The 23,081-nt window shown below is 37.5% G+C and overlaps 2 protein-coding genes and 1 long non-coding RNA gene across 5 annotated transcripts; 2 read left to right on the top strand and 1 right to left on the bottom strand.

The window, feature by feature from the left end:
* Positions 1–82: 82 nt before the first annotated feature.
* Positions 83–6,787, top strand: LOC147872752 (cAMP-dependent protein kinase catalytic subunit 1-like). 2 transcript variants are annotated; one of them, XM_087355147.1, is made up of 4 exons: positions 83–616; positions 2,334–2,402; positions 3,042–3,248; positions 4,576–6,787. In XM_087355147.1, the coding sequence occupies exons 3-4, from the start codon at positions 3,059–3,061 to the stop codon at positions 4,722–4,724; spliced, it is 339 nt and encodes a 112-aa protein (XP_087211273.1). In that variant the 5' UTR covers positions 83–616; positions 2,334–2,402; positions 3,042–3,058; the 3' UTR covers positions 4,725–6,787. The 2 variants fall into 2 exon arrangements, with proteins under 2 accessions (XP_087211273.1, XP_087211274.1); XM_087355148.1 differs by lacking the exon at positions 83–616 and having other exon boundaries at positions 1,453–2,402; positions 4,576–4,691; positions 6,071–6,787.
* Positions 6,353–12,583, bottom strand: LOC147872751 (non-structural maintenance of chromosomes element 3 homolog). Of its 2 annotated transcripts, none has more exons than XM_087355070.1 (6): positions 12,365–12,583; positions 10,872–11,078; positions 9,816–10,002; positions 7,838–7,929; positions 7,058–7,189; positions 6,353–6,865 (listed from the first exon to the last, which is right to left on the bottom strand). In XM_087355070.1, the coding sequence occupies exons 1-6, from the start codon at positions 12,434–12,436 to the stop codon at positions 6,779–6,781; spliced, it is 777 nt and encodes a 258-aa protein (XP_087211196.1). In that variant the 5' UTR covers positions 12,437–12,583; the 3' UTR covers positions 6,353–6,778. The 2 variants fall into 2 exon arrangements, with proteins under 2 accessions (XP_087211196.1, XP_087211197.1); XM_087355071.1 differs by having other exon boundaries at positions 12,370–12,511.
* A 380-nt stretch (positions 12,584–12,963) lies between these two features.
* Positions 12,964–19,069, top strand: LOC147872750 (uncharacterized). The gene is made up of 3 exons (XR_015536863.1): positions 12,964–16,163; positions 16,258–16,401; positions 18,671–19,069. It is a non-coding gene; the product is annotated as an uncharacterized LOC147872750 (long non-coding RNA).
* Positions 19,070–23,081: the final 4,012 nt, after the last annotated feature.

The raw sequence follows: 23,081 nt of genomic DNA, 5'->3' as shown, positions 1-23,081 counted from the left end.
AGGATCGTGGCCGGTGGCGGCCTTCGGAGTTGGACATGCGAGTTCTCCTACCAGGGAGTTTGGTTAGTTAGTATGTCCGTCTCCAGAGAGCGCAGCGGTGGTGTGGCTTACCTGAAAGCGCTCGCAAAATAGGTCCAACGCACTGTGGCTGGCGATTGTATTCGTATACTTTATATTTTGTTATTATTTTGCAGAACATTTTTGAGAAGGCCTATTTTAAGTGTTAGGTCCAATGGCGAAGTCAGAATACTGAACCCACTCACTCAGAGTCGCTTGTAAAATGCTCCGCTACAAAACTGGAGCCCCTAAACAGGTCTGAATTAATTTGACAACCAGACAGTGACTAATTTGCCTGTCATATCCTCTTTCCAGTATCGTAAAAGCACTGAATTAGACCAGGACATGGAGTGCCCCATCAACCATGGGGATGACTATGACAAATACTGGGACACAGACTTTCACAACTGGAACAACAAACCTATCTCTGACTGGGACAGGGACGAACTTTATGCCTGGTACGACAAAAATGTGGAAGACTGGGACTGTGCCACAGAAAACTGGGATGACGACAGTCTCAAGAACTGGGACAAGGACTTCACGTAGGACAGACCCTCAGGTATGTAACCAAACATCTTATCATTTTGTGTTGCTTGCTATTAACAAGGGGGATATTTGGCTCATAAAAGACAGGCAGTAAAATGTTTGATACTGGACAGTTTTGCTCCTGATGCCAAGAGAACATATGCAAATGGTACATATCTGAGCTAATAGATTTTATCATCTATTTATTTATTAATTTGTGGTTTATATAAAGGCAGTTTCAGAAGCTCATACAATGTAGCATAGATGACAATATTTATATTCCTGCTTTTAAGTTCATGAACATGCTATTTCTTGCATGGAAATTTTAGAATGCCGTCTCCTGACAAAGTATCAACAAACTGTGAAAGTGTGGAAGAATGGAGTCATGTTTTCATATTTCTTATCTTTAATTTCTAATGCATTAATCTGTTACGAGAATAATGGTTAATTGCAAATGTCTGTAAACAAACTGCTAAGGAAAATATTGTTGAATGAAGATTTCAGTTGACAATTATTACACGTATAGCACCAAATTTCGCTGGTTATGTGCAGCTCATGTTACTCTTACGATTATAAAAGGAAGGAAGGTGGGCATTTCAATAATATAGACACAAAAGGCATGCATGTACTGTGTTTGAAAGAATATTTATTGTAACTGGCCACTTCATTTACGTGGGGGAGGTGGCATGGCAACATTACGATGGATTTTAGGGAAATCTGTTTTGAACCTCTGAGATGACTGGAAATGGCTGACCACAGCTTCCCATATGCAGGCGTTGTTGTTACTCTTGATTAATCTTCCAACTGTATGCTGCTACTTATAGTGGCAACGATATCAAATATTTTTCAAGTGGGCACAATGTATTTTTTTGTACTCCTTGGCTTTTGATTTAAGAATGATCATAATTTCCTGCAGTGGAGAACATGACCACATTATGCTACTGAAAATTATATTATTGGATGGTACCACACCAACGACCATGAAGTTGCAAACCCAACGTCCCTGAATTACAAAATCAATATACACACTAAATATTATTGACCAGACTGCACTGTAAACAGCATTACATACATAGGAAGATAATATTAAAATCATCTCTTAACTGGTTCGAACACTCAGCAAGTACATGAATTATTGCTCCTGTCAGTATGAGACCTGAGTTCTGATCAATTACCTCACAATTACACTTTACATTCTGACAGCAGACCATGCTTGGCATTTCAGTTGTAACTGATTGCACAACCAAAAAATAATTTCTGAACTGTATTTTATAAGTTCTTCATATGAATCTGTTATTGCACAATAAACTGTGAGTAAAGACAAAACAGTCATGTCTTATGTGTATTTGACATCTTGTCAATGCCTTGTTTCCTGAGTCTAATGCCGGCCGATATATAATTTTTAGAAACCATCAGAAATAATAACTATCATTAGGACTACCCGAGCAGTTCTTAGGAAGTGGAAATGCCAATATATATGGCACAATATAGACTAATATTATAAACTTCAATTTAAATTGCGGGCCGATTTTAGAGACAACAAAATTTCAAACCACTTATTTAAACAATTGCCTACTACACAAGTCCTACAGACAGTAATTTAATACATCAGGAAAGTGACCACCATCTGTGGTAACATTCCTATTCAATGGGCAAATTGTAATATGTGGCATACTACGGAAATTATTTTAATCATGCTGTATGGGTAGGATACCTTAGTACATGCCTGTAATTTTAATACTGTGTTACAGCCAAGAATTCACAGCCTTACGCAACAAAACTGAGAGACTTTGACCCACTGAGACTTCTAGGGGAAGGAGGTAAGTATAAATTTCCATTAGCATTTACCAAATTAGTTGTGCCTATCTCTGCTCATAAATATAGGCCTGATTTTCTGTAATCCTCTAGATAAATGGGCAAAATAGTAGAAGTAGTACTAGCTGCAGCAGTAGAACAGTAGCACCAACAGCTGATCTGGAAGCATGAAATGTGTCACTGCAAAACATAAAAGATTTAAGCCTGTGTTGTAGCTGTTACTGTATGCAGACATGTGATTATGATCAATAGATATATCTAACCACAACATTCACAATCTCTGAACCAAATCTTTATTAATAATGTTTGAGCAAAATGAAGCATCAGAAATATTTTCTTGCTTCAAGACGTCATGGTGTGGTTGAGAACAGTTGGAAACAACTCAAATTCCTTTTATGCTTAAATTAAATCAAAAACACATTTTGCCAACCATACCATTCTTTTTCTCATTGCTGATCAATTTCTTGAATGTTATCTGGAAAGAGTGGACTGACAAATGGTAACCATTATAATGGTTAATAATTAGTAACAGTTGTGTCTTTATCTTGGTACAGATAATGATCTTTATAAAGAGACAGTCTACAAATACTTGAGACCACTGTTGAGCAGAAAGAAACAAGAATCATAACCGTGTACCGTTACAGGTTTTGAAAAGGTGTACATGACGAGGAAGAACTGCGGCATGGATAACAACATGACATATGCGATGAAAATCATGGATATCCCCGTTGAAGGCGCCCGAGAAAAATACCAAACAGAGTGCTATGTCCATCAACTCTGCTCCCAATTTCCATTCTTGGTAGGGCTCTGTTATGTCTTCAACACAAAGTCAAAGATGTGTCTCGCACTTGGTGAGTACATAAAAACAATTCCTGATTCCAGGATGGTTGAGAAGCAAAGTGAACAATTTAACAACAGAAGTATCAGTGTGTTGTACTACCAAGTAATGCTGTAAAATTTACATAGTTGCAGAGGTACTTCCTGCCCCCATTACCCTGATAACACAAAGAATAAGAACTAGGTTCAAACTTAAATTCCTAGCATTCCATGTTTTGAGAATATGCGTACTCTGCTGGAATCAAAAGCTTCAAAAGTCTGTCAATTAGTGTCAAAAATATTACAGATAAGGACAAATTTGCTGTACTTAGGCCTATCTTCTGCATAACAGTGCTTTTACTGCAACATCTTAAAATTGTTATTAAACCTCTCTCTTCCGTGAAACCTAATTGATATTTTAATTTGTACACATCTGTATGACCCTTATTCCACATCCTGTAGTTGGTATAATTTGTGAATCCATGGAAAGTTGACAGATATATGTACTGTCTATCTGAGCGAAGAACTAGCTTGACCTTCATCTGCAGAGATGCGCATCCCTCATAAAACACACAAGAGAAATCAACAGCTGACACTCATTAGTTTTCCAGCATTTCACCTCATTTTTCTAGTTTTGGCATTTCTTAGTTTCTCTTTTTAATTTAATGGTCACTGCCAGCACCTGCAACAGAGGGAGTGTTCTTCATTTCATTTAATATATTTAGGACCACATTCAGGATGCCTTCAAGTTTGAGTTAGTTATTACTTTAGACAGACAGACAGACAGTATGTATGATATGGCAAATCCTCCTGCTGAGCAAGGTGGTCTGGTGTACTGAGTGTACATCAATTTGAATGATTCCAGTCAACACGTGTTGTGTGCTGTGGTGTTAACACACAGTCCTATCACTTATATTTTGTGTGAGGAATCATGTTTACTCAGACTTTATAACTGTTTATAGTAGCCTATAGTGTACATAGCAGTAAAATAAGTTTCAATAACAACTGAATCGTTCTTAGAATGGGTAGCACAAGGAGTGACCACCATGTCGACCGGAGGAAGAAGGGTCAGCGTATTATTTATTTGCTTCTCAAACATGGAGTGCAGTGTCCTGCATGGGCTGTGAGTTTTGTCTCGCAAAGAGACGTACAACAGGACTGTCTACAGATTGTGCTCCATCCCCCACTGACGAACAAATCTGCTGTTTCTTTGTAAACAATCTTTCAGTTTCCAGTCTTCTGCAGAGGATAACATTGCAGTAACTCCATTGTCAAATTCAACAGATAACGCAGTATCACTCACTTACCCCTAGTATGATTAAGTGTCCTTACAGTAACAATAATGCATTATTATTTTTCCAGACTATTATCCTGTACCTGACTTGTACCATTTGCTGCGTTACTGGGGCAAGTTTACAGAGACTGCAGCAAGACTGTACCTAGCGGAGATAGTCCTGGCTGTAGAATACCTGCATCAGGTATTCAGACATCACTTCACTTGTCTGCATTAAACTACTTAAGTGAATGTGGGGCTATAACTTTTTTATTCTATTCAATGTCATTTTTATTTTCTGTGGTAAACAACAATAACAGTATATAGGACATCTTCCTTAAAGCGATATAAGGCAGAAATGCAAAATAGTAGTACTACAACTTACTGCCACATTAACCTTTATCTTACTACAGTGAAACCTCTATCCATCGTTCCCGGAACTATCGTTTTCCCGGATGCATCGTCCGTTTTGTTCGGTCCCGAATACATCCCATATAAAATAATGTTACATTTTCCCGCTTCTATCGTTCAAAAATCTTAGTCCCGGCCCACAATTTTCCCGCAATGATCGTTTCTGAGAATTTAAAATGCTGGGTTTAGAGATAAATTAATACCGAAAGACGCATAATGTTTTTGGAATACACAGTAGCGGTAACCTGTTATGTCGCCCAACCAGCACATTCTTTTGGAATGAGGGTCAGCGGTGCAGGGGTGATAGTTGGAGAGAATGGCGGCGCGCATTGTCAGAAATTTTACGATTTTAATTAGGGTGCACTCATATTTCGTTCCAGCGATTCCAGATGGCATGTGCAGTGTGACTTTCTTCACAAATGCTTTTATTACAAGTACAAAGGAAAGGCTGGCGGCACTTTTCATTCATCTGGTTCATCTCGTTTCCAGCGGTTCAGGGTCTTCTACAGCTACGTTTCGTTGAGTTCGGCAGTAATAGTATTTCCATTCTTCCTGTTATTGTCCGCAAAGGGGTTTGGAGCGGTGAGAAAGAGGAAGACGACGAATGCGAGCCCGAAGCTTTGCCGAGTTTTGCCGAAGCACACGCTGCATTGGCGAAAGTGAAGTCGTTCTTTTATGCGCTTAATATTAGTGAACGTGACAAAGAAAACATTTTGAACGTGGAAAGTGATCTGTTTCGTCTAAAACGTAAAGTTTCAACAAACCAGTTGTCCATTAAAGACTTTTTTGGTAGAAAGAAGTAACTTTGAAAGAGAAACATTGTTTTTTTTAAATTTTTAATGCTTTCCCGCATTCATCGTTTTTATTTCCCACCCCCGCCGAAAACGATGCATTGAGGTTTCACTGTAGTGTTCCTTGTGCGGAACTCAAAACTTGCAACATTGTAAGTAGACTTGGCTACATCTTTTGGCCTCTTTTAGGAGCTGCAAATATTGCTATTCCGTCTCTCTCATTGTCATCCACCATCTAAGAACTATACAAACACTTTGTATTCCAAAAGGGACAAAGGGAATCCAGGTGTTTGCGCTAGGAGGTCCCTCACTTACGTAGCCTTTAATCTTACATCCCCCTCCCCTGAGCATGGCTTTCACCATTAGTTTGTTCCCGTTTCAGCTTGCCTTGGGAACATCCAGATGATGACCTGAGAAACCCAGCCGCTTGTGGAGGTTCGTCATCTTCGGGGAATACCTCGCCAGTGGCACCCTCAGGAAATAAACAATTGGTCTAAGAGGCCTTAACCCAGTATCATCAGATGTTACCTCTCTCCAAGACCCAGGAATAATTTCCCCTGTACTGGCATCCCCATTATCAAAAGATCCTGGTGTGGAATAAAACCTTGCCGAATCAGGTTGCAATCGCAGATAATTGTGTAGATAAATACAACTCAACGCAATATCAACTACAGTGTTTTCAATTTTAATTTCTATTGGCTTACAAAAAATTTGAAACACAGAATTTCAAAATGTTCTCTTAATAGTTGACTGTGTTATATTGTTCACTCAAAACCAAATTCTACTACAGATTAAAATAACAGACAAGTTTTTGTGATAGCTAATAATCAAAATACTTCTTTTTATGAAGTTTGTGGTTTGTCTTATATTAGTATGCCATACTGTTTAACAAAAACTGAAGTGTTTCTTGGTACTGAAGCATTCATTTTTTTCATGGTGCTTTTTAAGGTTTTGAAATATTAGACGTTGCAGGTATGTTAGTAGCACATGTACATATGTTACTTGTCAGTTATTGTTGTGAAATGAAAACAATCTGCCCAGTTTATAAGTTTTGCTCACATCATAAGTATAAATCAATAAACGTTACCAATTACATCTCCTTTTCACGTTTATTTTTTTCAGTCTGTAACACCTCCTGGTACTGCGTGGTCCAATTTTTTGGGTCAGTCCCATAAACCTGTAATAAACACATTTCTTTCATCAGACACCCTTTTAACTACGTAGGATGGGTGGACGATTGCGAACCCGGAATTATAAAGAATGTGGAACTGATAATATTTTTCCAGAATTTATGTGGAGGAAAAACCACAAAGATTTCAGACAAAATAGCTGCTCTACGGGCTTACAATTGAACCTAGCAAAGACTCACCAAACTGACAAACTCAAGCAGTGAACGTCGAGATACCTCTTCTTCAGCTCGACGTCCCCATCGGAACTCAAACTTTGGAGGATCGAGCTCAGGTATACGAACATGTTCTAGATACATTTGACGTACAAATTCCTAATGAAATTAAATAATAATCAGTTATTAAAATGTCATTCAATGTTTTCACATTTGTCGTAATACCAGTGTAATTTTTAAAATAACATTAATACTAAATTAAAACAAGAGATAAATTTTCAACTTACTGATGATCAAATATGTTTCAACCCTTGAAAGGTCATCCTCAAAGGTGGCATCTGTTAATTTATTATAATGCAAGCAACTCAGGGTTTAAAAAGGTGTCCATGATTTACAAAAATACACAATACACGCCACTCTAAAAATCATTATTCTACAACCTCTGCTCAAATATATTGGTATAATTAATCTCATGCTACAACATGGCTTGACAGAAACATCATTGAACATGAAAATAATCATCCAATGCAACATTTTTTTATTTAAGACAAAGTACGTTTACACACTGCTATACTGATATCAAAGTTCTCATTTATTTTAATTTTGTGATTCCACAATTATAAATAATGATTCAATTACATTACCAAATCTCTGAAATAAAAATGAGATTCAATTTTTGTATTTCATATGGCACATTACGGATGCCGCTGAAACTGAAATTTTAATTAAATATATTTTATGGATCTGGTGTTGTAACCAGTATCAATAGCATGAACCTTTAAAAGAAAACAAATGCATGTAACTCACCCCTGTTAACAATTTCCACACATCACCGAAGTACTCATGAGATCTGTTCTTACTCATAATACCAAGATTACTTAGGAAACTCAGCATATCCTCTGAAAAGTAACAATTTTTTACTGTACTAACGTGAATCAACAAATTATTCGAAACACATTTCTCACAGTTCTATATTACTGCCCGGAAGATTTCCTACACATATACTAATATCATGCATCCTGGTGAAATTTTCCATGAACCAATACATATGATTAGTGAGTCATTAATAAAACGTATGATGAAGATTTCTGTCTTCTGGGTTGTTGCACTGTGTAGTCTGGTCGATGTTTACCAGCAATGAATCGCCCTGATGACGGAGGCAGTATGACCTCTGAAACGTTGGTAAACATCGACCAGATTACATGGCGCAAGAACCCAGAAGACAGAAATCTTCATAGTCACCGCTGTGAAAACCTCAAATCTTACAAAACATATGATGTATTTGAAGGTTTTGCTTTCTTTTAACTTAAATACCACAACATGTTCCAACTTGATGTTTTTATCAGGCGGTTTTGTATTCGCTGTACGAGGATACCAATGAACGCATGCTTCAAATTACCATAACTGAACTGTCCTAGCCATATACAATATTCTCAATGAAAATGTGTTATCAAATAGCGACAAAATTCAAAACTGCAAACACCCATGCTAAAATAATTTCACTGATATTTTCGAAAATTTTAACTGCCGTACTTTTTCTCATGGCTCTACACTCCTTGAATGACTGTGACCTCAAACATGGGAAGTTTCTTAATCGTTAGACATTGGTAGGACTCCTTGGATGACAGAAAGACGCGGGCAAACATCCATGCCTTCAGTGGGATTCAAACCCACGGTCCCAGTGACCAAGTGAGCCTGCGCTCCAGACTGAGTGGCCACTGTGACCAGAAACTGCCATAATACATGTATTATATTTCATGAAGGTAATCCCTTTTAAATGATTTTTCATGTTTTAAGCGTGGAAGCCATAAATGTTTAAAATGTTAAAAGAATATCTGTTGTTGTATTTGTTTATATAATTCATTATACAATTTAAACAGTCCACCTGAGACTTAAAGAAAGTCTTTGACATGCTTCGTTCTGACTGCATCATCCATTTTAAAAACATTTTTCTGATTATTGCAAAAAATTATATTTAAATTAAGACAAGTGAGTTAATTTTAATCACAATTATTGAAATTCATCAGAAGGCAAAACTTAATTATTGAAGTAAATGTACAAAACTGTCAATCTAAAGACTTTCAAGTAAGGAATTAATAAATACAATCTTCTTGGGCGATCAGCCGCACAAACCGGTTACCATAGTAAACCGACGTTTCGGGAACCAACTGTCCCCATCATCAGGGTTCTGATGGAGGCAGTGTGACCTCTGAAACATTGGTAAACATCTACCATACTACACAGCACAACAACCCAGAAGACAAATTGCTGAACAGCTCATTATGCAGTTTTCTCCATCCTTCTATTAATTCCTCTCTCTTACACTAGCATCAGACGAGTGTTTATATACCACCCGTTTACAGATGTGAAAATACATGACGGTGGCAACACGGACAAATTTTTCATGTCAATTTGCAATTTACCGTGTGAAAAATGCAGCACTGCAAATTCACAGTGCACCACAGACAGTACTGATTCGTGTGCAGATCCTTTTAAAGTTTTAAACATCTACGGCTTCCAAGCTTAAAATTTAAAAAATCACTTAAAAGGGATTGTCTTCAAGAAATATAACAGATGTTTTATGGCACCGGCAACTAAAATTTTGTATGGAAGGATTACCTAAAGTGTGCAAACTTTCAGATAAAGTTACAACATGACAACACAGAGTTCCCTTGTCTGCATGAAGATGTGTATGAGAAAGTGATTGTCAGAGCCAGAAAATTAACATTTGCTGCTTTGTCTGTGTATATTAAGGTCTATTTACATTCTTTATGAATTCTTATACCTTCACTCTCCACACCACCTTTCATGAAGATTAATGATAGAGTCAGCATGAGGAGCACTTGTTGAGACTCCACTTCCTTTGGCCATTTCATATAACGTGCATCTGTTGAAAACTTTTCATTGTTTATAAGCATATAGTGTTTCACATTTGAGTTTTGTTCAACTGCGACCAAATTCATCCCAAAAATCTGTAAAATGAGAACAAGGACCAGTGACAGGCTCTTGTGAAGATAGTAAACACCTAGATTCCAAAATTATGGGGAATTTCCTGACAAGAACACTGTCTAACCTATGGAGAACACAGCCTCTTCTCCGTATTTGATGAAATATAAAACCACTATGGGATTAGAACCACACAACCAACCAACAAGCTAGGTAACACCATTCCTGCGTATGAAACGCATTGCTGCAAATGGTACACAGAACCTAATAACTAAAATGGGAAGTGCTTAAGCTAACAGGGTTCTGATGTGGCGGGAGCATCGACCATTCAAACTAGGATCTGCTGCCGATGATGTGATAGGAGGTTTATTCCGTCAGGCAACTTGCCCAAAAGAATTTGGTTGGTTGATTCTCTGGGGTTTGAAACCAGAGACTGTGGGGCCGCTTCGGCTGAAGGCCTCTGCGACTTGGGTGTGGGGATAGAGTACTAAAACACTAACTTAATGGGGCTGGCAGCCAGATTTAACTGATAATATTACTTCTCCTTCTTCTTTCTTGGCATACAACCCAGTTGTGGGTCTTCACCACCTCCTTTTCGGAGGCTTTCCTAGTCTTTGAAGAGTGCATTTCTGAGTACTGAGTGACCAGCCCACTGCCTCTGCAAAATTTCTACTCAATCATAATTTGACTGCTAGAGCCATCTAGTAGTGAATCAGGGGACACTTGGCAGAGAAATGGCCACTGAATTTTGCTTAAGAAACATCTCATTTCATGACTTAAATGTCAGCACATGCAAGTTCTATCCAGCTATTTATAGTCAATCACTAACTGAACTATTTCAAAAATGCTGTTTTCAATATAATTCACTCACTGAAATAAATAAAATACACTTTACCTCCTTGAGCACTCGTGTAGCTCCATCCATGATATATTTATAGCTCTTTCCATAAGTTTTGAGAACATTTTTTACAATGTCCTGTCGCTTGATAGCATACTTGGTATTATCCTGAGACAGGATATACAGCACAGTATCATTGATCAAATTTTCTTCCTCTTGGCTTGACAGATGGCCCTCCTGAGCTGATTTGGAAGTCATTATTTCCTGAAAATAAAATGACCTGTATGGAGTAATATCTCTGAAAACTAACAGACTCGTTCCAAATGGCAAAAGATTTTATTATTTTAGTTTAATGGGTGCAAAACATGGTCTCTCACTCTGAGGAAGGATCACAGATTGCAGGTGTTTGAGAATAGGGTGTTGAGGAGGATATTTGGGCCCAGGAGAGAAGACGATGGGATCTGGAGAAAACTACATAATGATGAACTTAAAAATTTATCCTCCCCCCCCAGTATTGTCAGGGTGATTAAGTCGAGAAGAATGAGATGGGCGGTAAATGTAGCAAGCATGGATAAGGCAAGAGGTGTGCACCAGGTATTGGTTGGGAAGCCTGAGGGGAAGAGACAGCTGTCGAGACCTAGACGTAGATGGGAGGATAATGTCAGGCGGGATCTATGGGAGATAGGAGTTGAAGGAAACTGGATTTCGTTGGCCTAGGACAGGGTCCAGTGGAGGGCTTTAGTTAAGTCGGTGATGAACCTTCAGGTTCGGTGAGCCATCTAGTTAGTTTAGCTGCTCAAGACATTCCCTGTAGTAATAAAATCTCAAGGCTGATTAGTGTCACTAATAAGCATTACATAACAGTGTGTTACACTTTGGATAACTAAACAAAACTGTGGATGTAACATAGGTACGGAAGGTTCCCGTTATCCTAATCTTCATTATCTGTTTCCTTATATATATGAAGCCAAATCATTAAGGAAACATACATAAAATTTCCTTACAGTTCCAAGGATCACATCAATGTATCACAAATTTCCCAGCAGAAAACAGTTCCCATCTCAAAGGCATCCACTATTTTCTCCCAAGTATCAAGCTACTGCAACTTTTAAAACAAAAATGCAAGCTGGAATCCAGACAACTTTAGATTCGTTCTTCGCAAAACACAAATAAATCATGGTATAATTTTAAAGGCAAAAATTACTGATAACTTTAAGGTAGTGTTCTGTTAAGGATATTTATGAAACAAAGTGTATTTTAATATCATTGTATTATGGGCTGATGGAAAACTATTCCTTGTTAAACATGACATGGGTAGTACACTTTCTTCCCAGGTTACAGACTCATCTGTACCCTCAAATATTTAAAATTTGTCGGGCCTAACCTCGAAACTGCATAGCATTACCACGTCAGTAATTAAACAATATTTCACATAAATTTGTGGGCATTTTTGTGAATATCAATATGCCAAATTTTAATATCTAAATCAAATTGTTTTTGTTTTCGCAAAAAAATCTGAAGTTAGACACAAATTTCATAAATCTACCTACGTTACCTTCCTCTATTGTCGAAGCGCGCCAGAAAAAGGTCTTACTGCGCATGTGCATCCCAAACATGTTCATAGATTCAGTACTCTCGTGCGCAGTGCCATTTCTATGTTAAACAATTTAAAACCAACTTTCGCAAGCCAGAGACATTTATATTTGTATCGTTATAAACTGTCTTTCAATAAAAAATATTCCCATATAAGGAAATCTGTTATCAGTAGACACAACTCGTCATTCTCTTGGTAACGCGTGAGCTGTGCTAATTGACTTATCAGGGCAACCAATGAAGAGATTGCAATCGTAAAGCTCAACTATGCTGCAAAGTACTGAATATTTGCTGATATGCTGAATACAATTGTCTTTTTTACAATAGCAATAATTTATCTGCTGCAAGCAACATTATACTCGCAAGCTACACATTGAACAGATTGTCTAGCTTCTTGTGTTTTCTTCTAGGGTGTAGAGGTTATAAACTGAATCCTACTTAAACCATACACTCCCGGTACAATTACATTTTGTGAAAACACTGAATTTCATGTTAGTATTTTCATTATAATTTTTGTATATGTGGTCATCTGATTTCTTGTTTGAGGAATTACTAAGCTGTGTTTCTTTTGTAAGGAAAATGATTGGTGAATTGCTTTTAAATTGCTCTGAGATCAAATTTAGTAGTTGTCAGTCACTTTACAAAGTGTAATTATTGTGTAGAAGAAGTATGTGTTTTACAATCCTTGTAGTGTGTATGTTGTCTGTTGCTCATGATGGAACAGTACACAGAATATTGGCAATCTTCTCTGTGGGACCAATTAGAATTTTGTGAAGTGTACTATAACAAAGTGCAGTATATAATGTATATGTGATGTTTGTAAGATTATCTTCAACATGATAGAGTAAGTTGATGAGATTAGCAGGTGAATCCATTGGAACATTAGTCAGAAGTCTCATCAGTTTTGGCTCTGTGAGATTGGTTGATTCTTGGTTTACTTAAATACTTTTTATTTTAATTAAATTAGTTATGTAGCATTAAAAGGATCAGTGTGATGACGAATTGAGAAGTGTTCATGGTCTTTCTGTTCCAACAATGGTATGGAGGAACTGAAGAAAACAGCAAAAAATCTCAGCTGACCATAGGGCCAAGACCCAAAGTGAAGACCTGTCAAATGCAAATGGATGGCCTGGTCACTCAAAATATTTTTCAGATCAATGCACAGTTCTACATAACAATTTTAAACTGGGCTATGTGCATTTGAACTGCTGTCATTTACTTCTATTTTGGTGGATCATTTAAAAAAAATTGGATTGCTCCCTATTACCACAACAAAGCGTTCCTATTAAGTGTCTTTTCCCAGCACACACTTTAAAAAACAATTTCTTGCCGTTTGTTGTATAAAAGTGCCATGTTGTGACTTATGATGTACATCATGGACGATTAAATATGATGTGTATATTCAGTTGCCAAAATTTTCACAACTTGTGCCTTGGGATTTGGCCAACACTTTTGGACAGGTCATGTTCCGCTGCTGCGTCTCCTCTTGGTTACCGTCATCTCTATAGATTTTATTTTGTGAGTGAAGTTACTCCTCACTTCAGACACTGATGATACTGAGGACTAAAATTTTAAGTTGGAGGACAAATAAAAGATGAGAGCTTTAGTCCAGGAATTTGGGCTTTGGGTGCTGTAGCAGCCGTAGACTTTAAGGGCAGGGGGCTTGATATTGCCTCTGGCATGAAGATACATTCTGCTTCCGTTTATCATGGGTGGTGTAGTGTAGAACTCATCATAATTTCAGTGCTTATGACGTATGGATAACTTGCACATAGCTGGTAATGAATAAGGTACTTTACTGAGGAATTCTGTATTTGATCAATATATTGGAATTTATGTTCACAAACTTTATATATAAGTGGCAGCAGTAATCAAGGTGCTATAGTGTCAGGGTTTGACTGTACATAGTGGGCCTAATAAAATTCATTTTATTTATTTTTAAGGAACATCGAGCATGTTTATGAACATAAGCCATTTTGCTATAGTGAATATATCAGAGATGATGAGATGGGTGGGACATTTAGCACATGGAGGGAAATGAGAAATGCATACAACATTTGTGTTGGAAAACATAAAGGGATGAGACCACTAGAAAAACTTAGGCATAAGTGGGAGGATAATATTAAAATGAATGTTAGGTGGTGTGTGAGGGTATAGACTGTATTGAGCTGGCTCAGAATATGGTCTAATGGGAAGCTTTGTATTCTTTGGTCCTTGTCTGAAGGTCAAGTGCTTGAAGTGAGAGAAATTAAGAAGTGCCTTTTATCTAGTATCTGTCTCAGATAGCTTTAGTTTCTGCTGGAAAAGAAATGAGTTATTGCCCAATGAATAAGGCAGTCTCTATTTTTCATCCCTTTTATCTTACATTACCAAATGAACCCTGTAATGTTTTTTTGTTTTTGGATTTCAAGCAAAACTTGCAACCAGGACACAAGAGATCCAAGTCTTGAAATTCTTGATCCTTCCCTGCAAATTGGTGCAAGGTATAAGTGGAAAAACTTATCATAAGTTGAATATACTGGCATTTAAAAATTGTTTATAAAACTTAAGCTTACTGTCTTAAACTTTTGATTTCCATTGCACATATTTCGACATGTGGCACAAAAACAATTTGTTTGTACGTTTTTCGGTAAATGATATGTACAGTCAGCGGAAGGAATTACACAGATTGAGGGTAAGATTTTACGTTCTTACGGCGGCAGATACAAAGATTGCTGTCTTCTGGGATGTCGCGCCCTTCACTGTATTCAATGGCGTGATCCGATGGGAAAATGTTTCCACAAATTTAGTATCAATTAAGTCCAGACCGAAATTGCATTGTTTGCCGAAATGTTGGTTAACATAAAACATTCAACACCCGCCGAGAAAACCTACGGTTAAGAATAGTTTTTATATCTGTGCACTGGATAGCGGAAAAGTTATCGCCGACTACAAAAGGACGCTCATAGCATTTTCCGCGTCTATACAGAAGTGTGAAGCAATAATAGTAGGATAGTTTCAAGGTAGTTTCCTATACAATCATGATGTGTGATGAACAATTTTCATAACTTAAGAACATTCTGGAGTCTGTTGGAACAAGAGTGCCAAAAATTATATTGCACAGAGCTGAAGAAATATTTCCATCTCTGAAGGGTACCACCGTGAGTATATAAAAACAAACATAACTAATAGTTATATAAAAAGGTCTCAAGTCGTTATGTTATAATGTGGTTGAAAATGATTCCCGTCTTGTGTTCATTATGTTATGGCTATGACCGCTACACAGTTTACAGTGTGGAACAATCCTTTATAAATGAAAGAAGGTGTGTATGTATCTATGGGGATGGAATGTGAGATGCTTGTGTAAGAGGCTATGTACGTTGGCATCAATACTGCAGTAAATTTCTTGTTTCATCAACACAAGGTTAATGAATTTTCTTGCCACACATAACATTACAGCAGTTTTTTATTTTCTGCAAATTTTTATGTGAAAAAGATTTGTCAGATACAATTTTATCCTGAATATACTCAGTATTAGCTTGAGGGCACCCCATATTCTATTTCAGAATATGGTATTGTAGATTCTCATCCAGTTTATACCTGCATTTAATGCATACCATCTCAAGGAATTATGTTTGACTCATAATTTTACAGCAGAATATTGATAAAATAAAGATAGAAAGTGATGTTGATGTTCTGAGTGAAGAATCCGTTGGCGTGAGAAATGATGAGGTTTACACACCCTCAACTTTTCCCATAGTAAAGGATGAATGGAAGGTAAGCCTCCTTTTAACCAAATTATTTATGGTTCTTATATGTTTGTGTGTATGTACAAATGTATCCATACATGCATTCATGCATGTTGTTTTAGGTGAAAGATTAACCTGATTCAGACAGTGATATGTGTCAGGATGGAAATCAGGTCATGAGTGTAAAAGCTGAGGATGTCTCAGATATAAAAATTGAGGAACATCCTATTCCAATAACAAATCAAGTTATGAAGGATGAACAGGAGGTAGGTCCATTAAAGTGTCGATTGTCCTCATGTGTGTCTGTCCATCCAAATGAAAAAACTTGCTTCTGGTGAATAAATTTTGAGATTGTATCTAAGTTATGAATGGTATCATAGAGAATCTTGAGACATTCGTAGATCCTGTTAATTATTCTACACAGGGACTCAGAGTACTGTGTTTGTCTTAGCAGTACTCTCAGGCTCTACCCCTTCCATCAGAAGTTAGGATATGGTACGCTTCACCCTTCAGCGTGGGAGCATTTAAATCCGAAGTCTATACTGTGCTGTGGGAGGATTTTCTGCTTGGGTATTTAATTTTGAGCTTGAAAGTGCATCATTTTACTTAATGGGCACAACTTCCCTAATAATTGATGAATTTAAGTGAAACTTTGAACAAAATGTTCACAACCCACTATGCTTCGGTCGTCTACAGTTCTATCAATGTCTTGAGGATACAAAAAACGTCTGCTACTCGAAGCCATAATCGCGGCTGACTGACGGCAGATATGTGCTACAGAAGTCCGTTCATACCAAGCTCGCTGGCATCATATACCGTTGCAAAGCTTGCAATGTGTCCTACACAGCTGTCGTAGCCGTAACTATATTACTTCATTCGTCTTCGATAGAGGGAGCCACAGAGCAGAGACTGAATGCAGTTGAGTTCAATAATCGATCTATATTTCAAAGTCGAAAAACACTGGTAAAATCGATCTGTCAGAGTCATGTTATATATCAATCGACAGCCAGCTTTTTTCTCTACACGGCTACTGGAGCCAGAATACATAAACCACAAGGTCAGTCGCTACGTAGAAGGAGAAATCTTAGCGCGCATTATGCGAGCAGTGCTCGGCACTCCACGCCATGGGATGATTACGTCATGACGAGCGATGTTCGGCACTCCATGCTGAAGGGTTAATTACCAGATTGTACTCACAGTAGAGCTTAGTTAGGATGGATGTAGTATGTATTCTCATTTGCCTTCTTCTCATCATAAGTGATATCACTGAAAGAATAAAATTTAAATCCACACTCTGAACAACTTTGTTCTTTTTGCGTCATTCATCTTGTCGTTAAGTTTGAAAGTTGTGTAACTGCAGCGCGACAGTCAGTAGGGGAGAGAGGGGCTTTGTGGTGTAAGAAGAGACTTCCCAAAAGTGAAGTGGAGTGAAATCTCCATTTGCAGTTTACATTCTTTCTGGGATTTTAGATTTATTGGTGGCACTGTAATTTCTGATAGTGACAGTGATAATTACATGGAATATTGTGCACTGTTTGATAGATTTACTAAATGTTTTGAACATGAAATTGGTAGAAATATGTTTTTATAAAAATTAAAATTTTTAAGAAGTGGTCACCTTGGTAGTTCAATTATAAAGTTTGGAAAGTGGTTTATTGGAACAGTCATTATTACTGTAGACTGTACATCACTTCATCTGAACAGTAAATTTTATTTGTCTTCTGTTACTTATTAAGGCATGAAGATGTCCTGGAATTCTTATTGACAAATAGAGAAAGCTACATGTTGTCAGTCAATATATTTCTAAAAATCTGGGTTATTTATGTAGGTTAATTTCTTGAATTTATATTTGCATTTGCAAATCATGGCTTCATATATCCCCACTTCTTGATACTTTGACTCTGACTGGTTAACTCTTTGCTTGCCTGTTGCAGGAAGTCCATTCATTTTGCTATAGGTTTTCTAATAACAAGTCTGGCTGGATACAAAGAACTTGAGTATGTATGTTATGATATAGGATGAGACTCCAGGGATAGTTGGCATACGTGACTTTTCTTCTATTCCGTGCATTAGAGATTTTTTTTGAACCTCTTAAGTACCATGCTTTCATTCAGGAGTGCATTTAATATGTATCAGAGTTCAGGCCTGACAAGAAACCCAACTTTCTGTTACAAGTATCAAGGAACTAAATGAACTAACATCCGACATCTTCCTATCCCACTGCATCTAGAGTAATATATTTGCCAAGTTTGTGTGCTTACCTTTTAATACAGTGACCTACCATTCAAAGTTAGAACACATTATGCGATGTTAAATTGGTGGCTGAAATTTGAGGTCAGGTGCTTCAGATTACGTCACATACCTCAGTAAATTAACTGTTGTAAACTGCATGTGGACTTCAAATTCTTGCACACCTTCCACTAAATGTGGGTCAGGTAATGGGATTTGGTAGAAAAAACCTATCATATTGCTTTCAAACTCAAGTATTCTTATTTTTATGTTAAATTTATCATAGTTCTTTTCTCTTTTCTTCAGCAGAGTCCTCAGAATGAACATGAACTTAAGCATGGTAGCTGACATCCGAATTCCTGTGATGTATGCAGTAAAACATTCCGTTGGCCAAGTGTTCTAAAGAGACATCAACTCACACATAGTGGAGAGTATACATTCACCTGTAATGTGTGCAATAAGTCGTTCCGACAGAATTGTGATTTGAAGATACATGAACGTGTACATAGTGGTGAGCGGCCACATTCGTGTGATTTGTGTGATAAATCATTTAGAGATCATAAAACTCTGAAGACCCATCAGCGCATACATAGTGGCGAACGTCCATATTCTTGTGACGTGTGTGATAAATCATTCACTTGGAGGAGTAGTCTGAAACAACATCAAGTCATACACAGTGGAGAGCATCTATATTCGTGTGACATGTGTAATAAGTCATTCGCTCACAAGAGTAGTCTGAAGAAACATGAAGTCATACACAGTGGAGAGCGTCCATATTCTTGTGACGTGTGTAATAAATCATTCGCTCTGAAGCATAATCTGAAGAAACATCAAGTCATACACAGTGGAGAGCGTCCATATTCTTGTGACAAGTGTAATAAATCATTCACTTGGAGGAGTAATCTGAATGATCATCAAGTCATACACAGTGGAGAGCGTCTATATTTGTGTGACGTGTGTAATAAATCATTCACTCAGAAGAGTAGTTTGAAGATTCATCAAGTCATACACAGTGGAGAGCGTCCATATTCTTGTGACAAGTGTAATAAATAATTCACTTGGAAGAAGTGTCTGAAGAAACATCTTTTATTACATTCATAACCTGTGATGTGTGTGACAGATCATTCATTCAGTGGAGTCATCTGAAGAGACATTAGAGCATGTAACATGGATAGTGACCATGTTTCTGTGTGTGTATGTGCGCTAAACAGAGTGATCTCAAGAATCATTAATGTATGTAATGGTGTTTTTCCTATCGTGTGTAATACGTCGTTTCATTGTCAGGGTACTCTGTGGAGGCATAATTATATACACAGCAACCGTATCACATGATTTCTGCTTCGAGTTTCTGAACAAATGCCATCTTATTCATAACTGATGTGTGTGTAAGAACATGTTCTGTAATTGGTGTAACATGTTGCAAAATAGGAAATTTACTGTGAAAAAGTGGTAGAAATGAACAGGTCTAAGAATTTCAGTAAAACCTGTCAACATTCATGGCCTAAGTTCTGTGATAAATTTAATAAGAAGGATTTCCAATGATGACTGGAAATAAGACATAAGTAATGTTAATTGCTCTTCTTTTTTCTTCCTCACCCAGCCAACTTTGGTCTAAATGATGTACAAGGTTTGTGTTTGAACTCGGTACACAGAACTAAGAGCACAGAGTACTTAATGTTGTCGGTCAATATGTTTATTTGACAATGCTGAATTTAGTGATTTCAGGCGTTACTATAAAGGTGTTAACTTTTACTATACTTTGACCTTGATCACTTGAATGTGTTTTTACCAGTGGTGGCCCATCCATAAGAGCTACAGCACCCCCTATAATTTTTCAAAAATTGGAAAAAATATTTTGTTTCCTCTATATCATTATTTTAATATTGCCCCTTACGTTGTCATTATCCACTAATCGGCTGAACTGACTTGATGTCCGCGGGCGTGGAGCATGAAGCAGAACGAGGGCTGCAAGGATTTCAGCGCGGATGGCCGGTCCAAAGTTGTGAGCGCAGTGTCGAGGTGGAGTGAGGGGCAGTTCACTGTTACAGCATGAATCGGAGCTGCAGTCCCCGCAGCCGGCTTATAGTAAACACGCTCTCCTGGTACCACGTGTTTTAGACTTGTTTCTGTATCGTAATCTGTTTCGTGGTTATTGCTTATGAGTGTTCAATAATTCTGTGTGCAGACTATTTTTTGTTCCGATAATGATAATGAGCAAAGAAAGTGCATCATAGTTACAGCAAATTAGTTTTTCTGAATTGTCTTCCAGACTTAGAAATGGTCAAAACATCATCGAGCACATATAGGTTTTCTCCTGATGTAAATTTACATATGTTGTTAACTGTTGAAAAACTATTCTGATTTTTCCGCTCTGCGCAGCACTACCACTACTCAGACTCATGAGCCGCTTTTCCATGCTGGAATGTAGGACCTGTTTGTCTGTTGGTTTTGTATTTGGTTTATGCTGTTACAACAAAGTTTTTTAGGAAACGTGAAAGGAAGAGACCACTTTGAAGATCTAGATGTAGATGGATCTTAATGAAGCAAGGTGGGATGTTTGAGTGCGCATTCATGTGGCTCAGGTTGTAGTCCATTGGTGAACATGGTTATGAGCCTTCTTTTTATAGCTCGTTTTTGTTTGTTCTTTTTCTTCTACTAGAGCAACGGAAATTTTGAGGCATTGTGACAGTGGGAATGGCCGTGGTGGGTCTTGGTGATGTCCTGGACTGTAAACCAGCAAAATTTCAATTCCAAGCAGGAAACCTAATGATTCATGTGCACATTTACTACAGACCTCTCAGGATAAACTTAAGGCCGTTCTTTTGTTTATTTCGCGGTCCATTGTGTGTGCGGTTTATTTAACGACACTGCTGCTAGTGGCTCGGTTGATGAGTGTCGAACGAAGTGTTGGTGAGTGAGTGATGAATTGGATATGGTGTGGAAGGATGTGGTCGTGGGTTAATTAAATTCGGCTTACAGTCACGGCATTTGCCACGGGGAGCCTCAGTGTGGCAAGTTTCTGGAACCTCCACCGGTACGGAGCAGAATTACTAAGTCTGAGAAAAGTCGCGGTTAATTCTCATTTCGGATAGCAGGTTCTCCGCATGTGACTGGAAACTGCAAGTCATGACTCACAAACTGTCTTTCTGTTTAGTCAGCTACCGCGGAGACTAATTCTGTGGAGCATAACTCTTCCTGAGAAGCTGGTGGTAGTTTATATGGTCAACATATTCCACGATCTTCATGGAACACGAAAGTTCAGTATTTTTTCAAAAAAGCCTGTCACTTACCTGCGTGCTGAAGGGTTTGATACGGAATCAGACCCCCTTTCGTCCCTCGGGAGAAGGAAATCTCTTGTGTGCTTGCATGAGTCTGCTGAAGGCCTGGATGTTCTTCGATTGCAATCTTTCATTCAACCTTTTGAAGCTCGGTGGTAACTGTATATACCATCAACATTAACAGTCAGTAACAATGAAAGCTTAAATTTACATCAAGTGGGGAGAGAAGATGCTGTTTCATTTTTAAAAGCTGCATTTCCTATAACAATTCCTAGTATTAATATTATTCCAATCACTGAAACAGAGATGAAAAGTGTAATAAATTCCCTCAAATGAAAAAACTCATCAGGTTATGATGAAGTAACAAGTAAAATTTTGAAAGCTTTTTCAGCTTTAATTAGTTGTCCATTAACCCACATTTGTAATCACTCATTATACACAGGCATTTTCCCGGACCGCCTTAAAATATCATTAGTAAGACCACTGTACAAGAAAGGTGACAAAACTAGTATGACAAACTACAGACCAATTTCACTATTAACTTCTTTTTCTAAAGCACTTGAGAAGGTTATGTACAATAGATTAAGTCATCATATGCATACTAACAACATATTGGTCCCGGAACAATTTGGCTTCAGGAAAGGTGTATCCACTGAAGATGCGGCCTTCAAGCTAACAGACAATGTGCTTAAATCTGTTAACCAAAAAATGCATGTTGGAGGAATTTTCTGTGATTTAGCAAAAGCTTTTGACTGTAAATCATGAAATTTTGTTGGATTAATTACATTTTTATGGCGTTCAAGGAATAGCAGCACAATGGTTCAGATCCTATCTAACAGATAGAAAACAAAAGGTCGAAGTAAAATCACCTAAAATCAATCAGAATTTTTCCTCAAACTGGGGAACAATAAAACATGGAGTTCCACAAGGGTCAATTCTAGGGCCCTTGCATAAATGACCTTCCTCCAACAATAAAAATAAAAACAATAAATACTTTAACAGAACCCATAATATTTGCCGATGACACAAGTGTCATAATTTCTAATAAAAATTTTGATGATTTCTGTTCAACATCAAACATAGTTCTGTCTCATATGAGTAAATGGTTTACTGCTAACAAGGTGGCCCTAAATCTTGATAAAACAAATATAATAACATTTATAACAAATAACTCAACACAACTTGCTTTAAGTATTGGTTATACTGGGAAGTATATACAAGAGTCAGTAAATACAAAGTTCCTGGGTTTACAATTTGATAATCACCTGAATTGGACATATCATACTGATTAACTGAGGAATAAAAATCAGCTTGATAGACCAATTGCCAACCTCTCATGTTTTCAGAAGAGTGCATATTATGCAGGGATTAAAATTTTCAACAGACTATTGAGCTGGCTCAGAATATGGTCTAATGGGAAGCTTTGTATTCTTCAGTCC

This window comes from Zootermopsis nevadensis, unplaced genomic scaffold (assembly GCF_977971745.1).
Source record: "Zootermopsis nevadensis isolate Lab colony 2312 unplaced genomic scaffold, Znev_1.0 Znev_ptg000024l, whole genome shotgun sequence".
NCBI classification, from domain to species: Eukaryota; Metazoa; Arthropoda; class Insecta; order Blattodea; family Termopsidae; genus Zootermopsis; species Zootermopsis nevadensis.
Note: the sequence above shows the minus strand (reverse complement) of the source record. Positions and strands in the feature narration are given on the sequence as shown.

Coding starts and splice junctions, on each gene's coding strand:
- LOC147872752 (XM_087355147.1), top strand. CDS start 3,059: ATGACGAGGAAGAACTGCGGCATGGATAACAACATGACATATGCGATG. Junction 3,249..4,575: donor AAAGATGTGTCTCGCACTTG/GTGAGTACATAA, acceptor TTATTTTTCCAG/ACTATTATCCTGTACCTGAC.
- LOC147872751 (XM_087355070.1), bottom strand. CDS start 12,436: ATGAACATGTTTGGGATGCACATGCGCAGTAAGACCTTTTTCTGGCGC. Junction 7,930..9,815: donor AGGTGGTGTGGAGAGTGAAG/GTATAAGAATTC, acceptor GTTACTTTTCAG/AGGATATGCTGAGTTTCCTA. Junction 7,190..7,837: donor TGTGGAAATTGTTAACAGGG/GTGAGTTACATG, acceptor TAATTTCATTAG/GAATTTGTACGTCAAATGTA.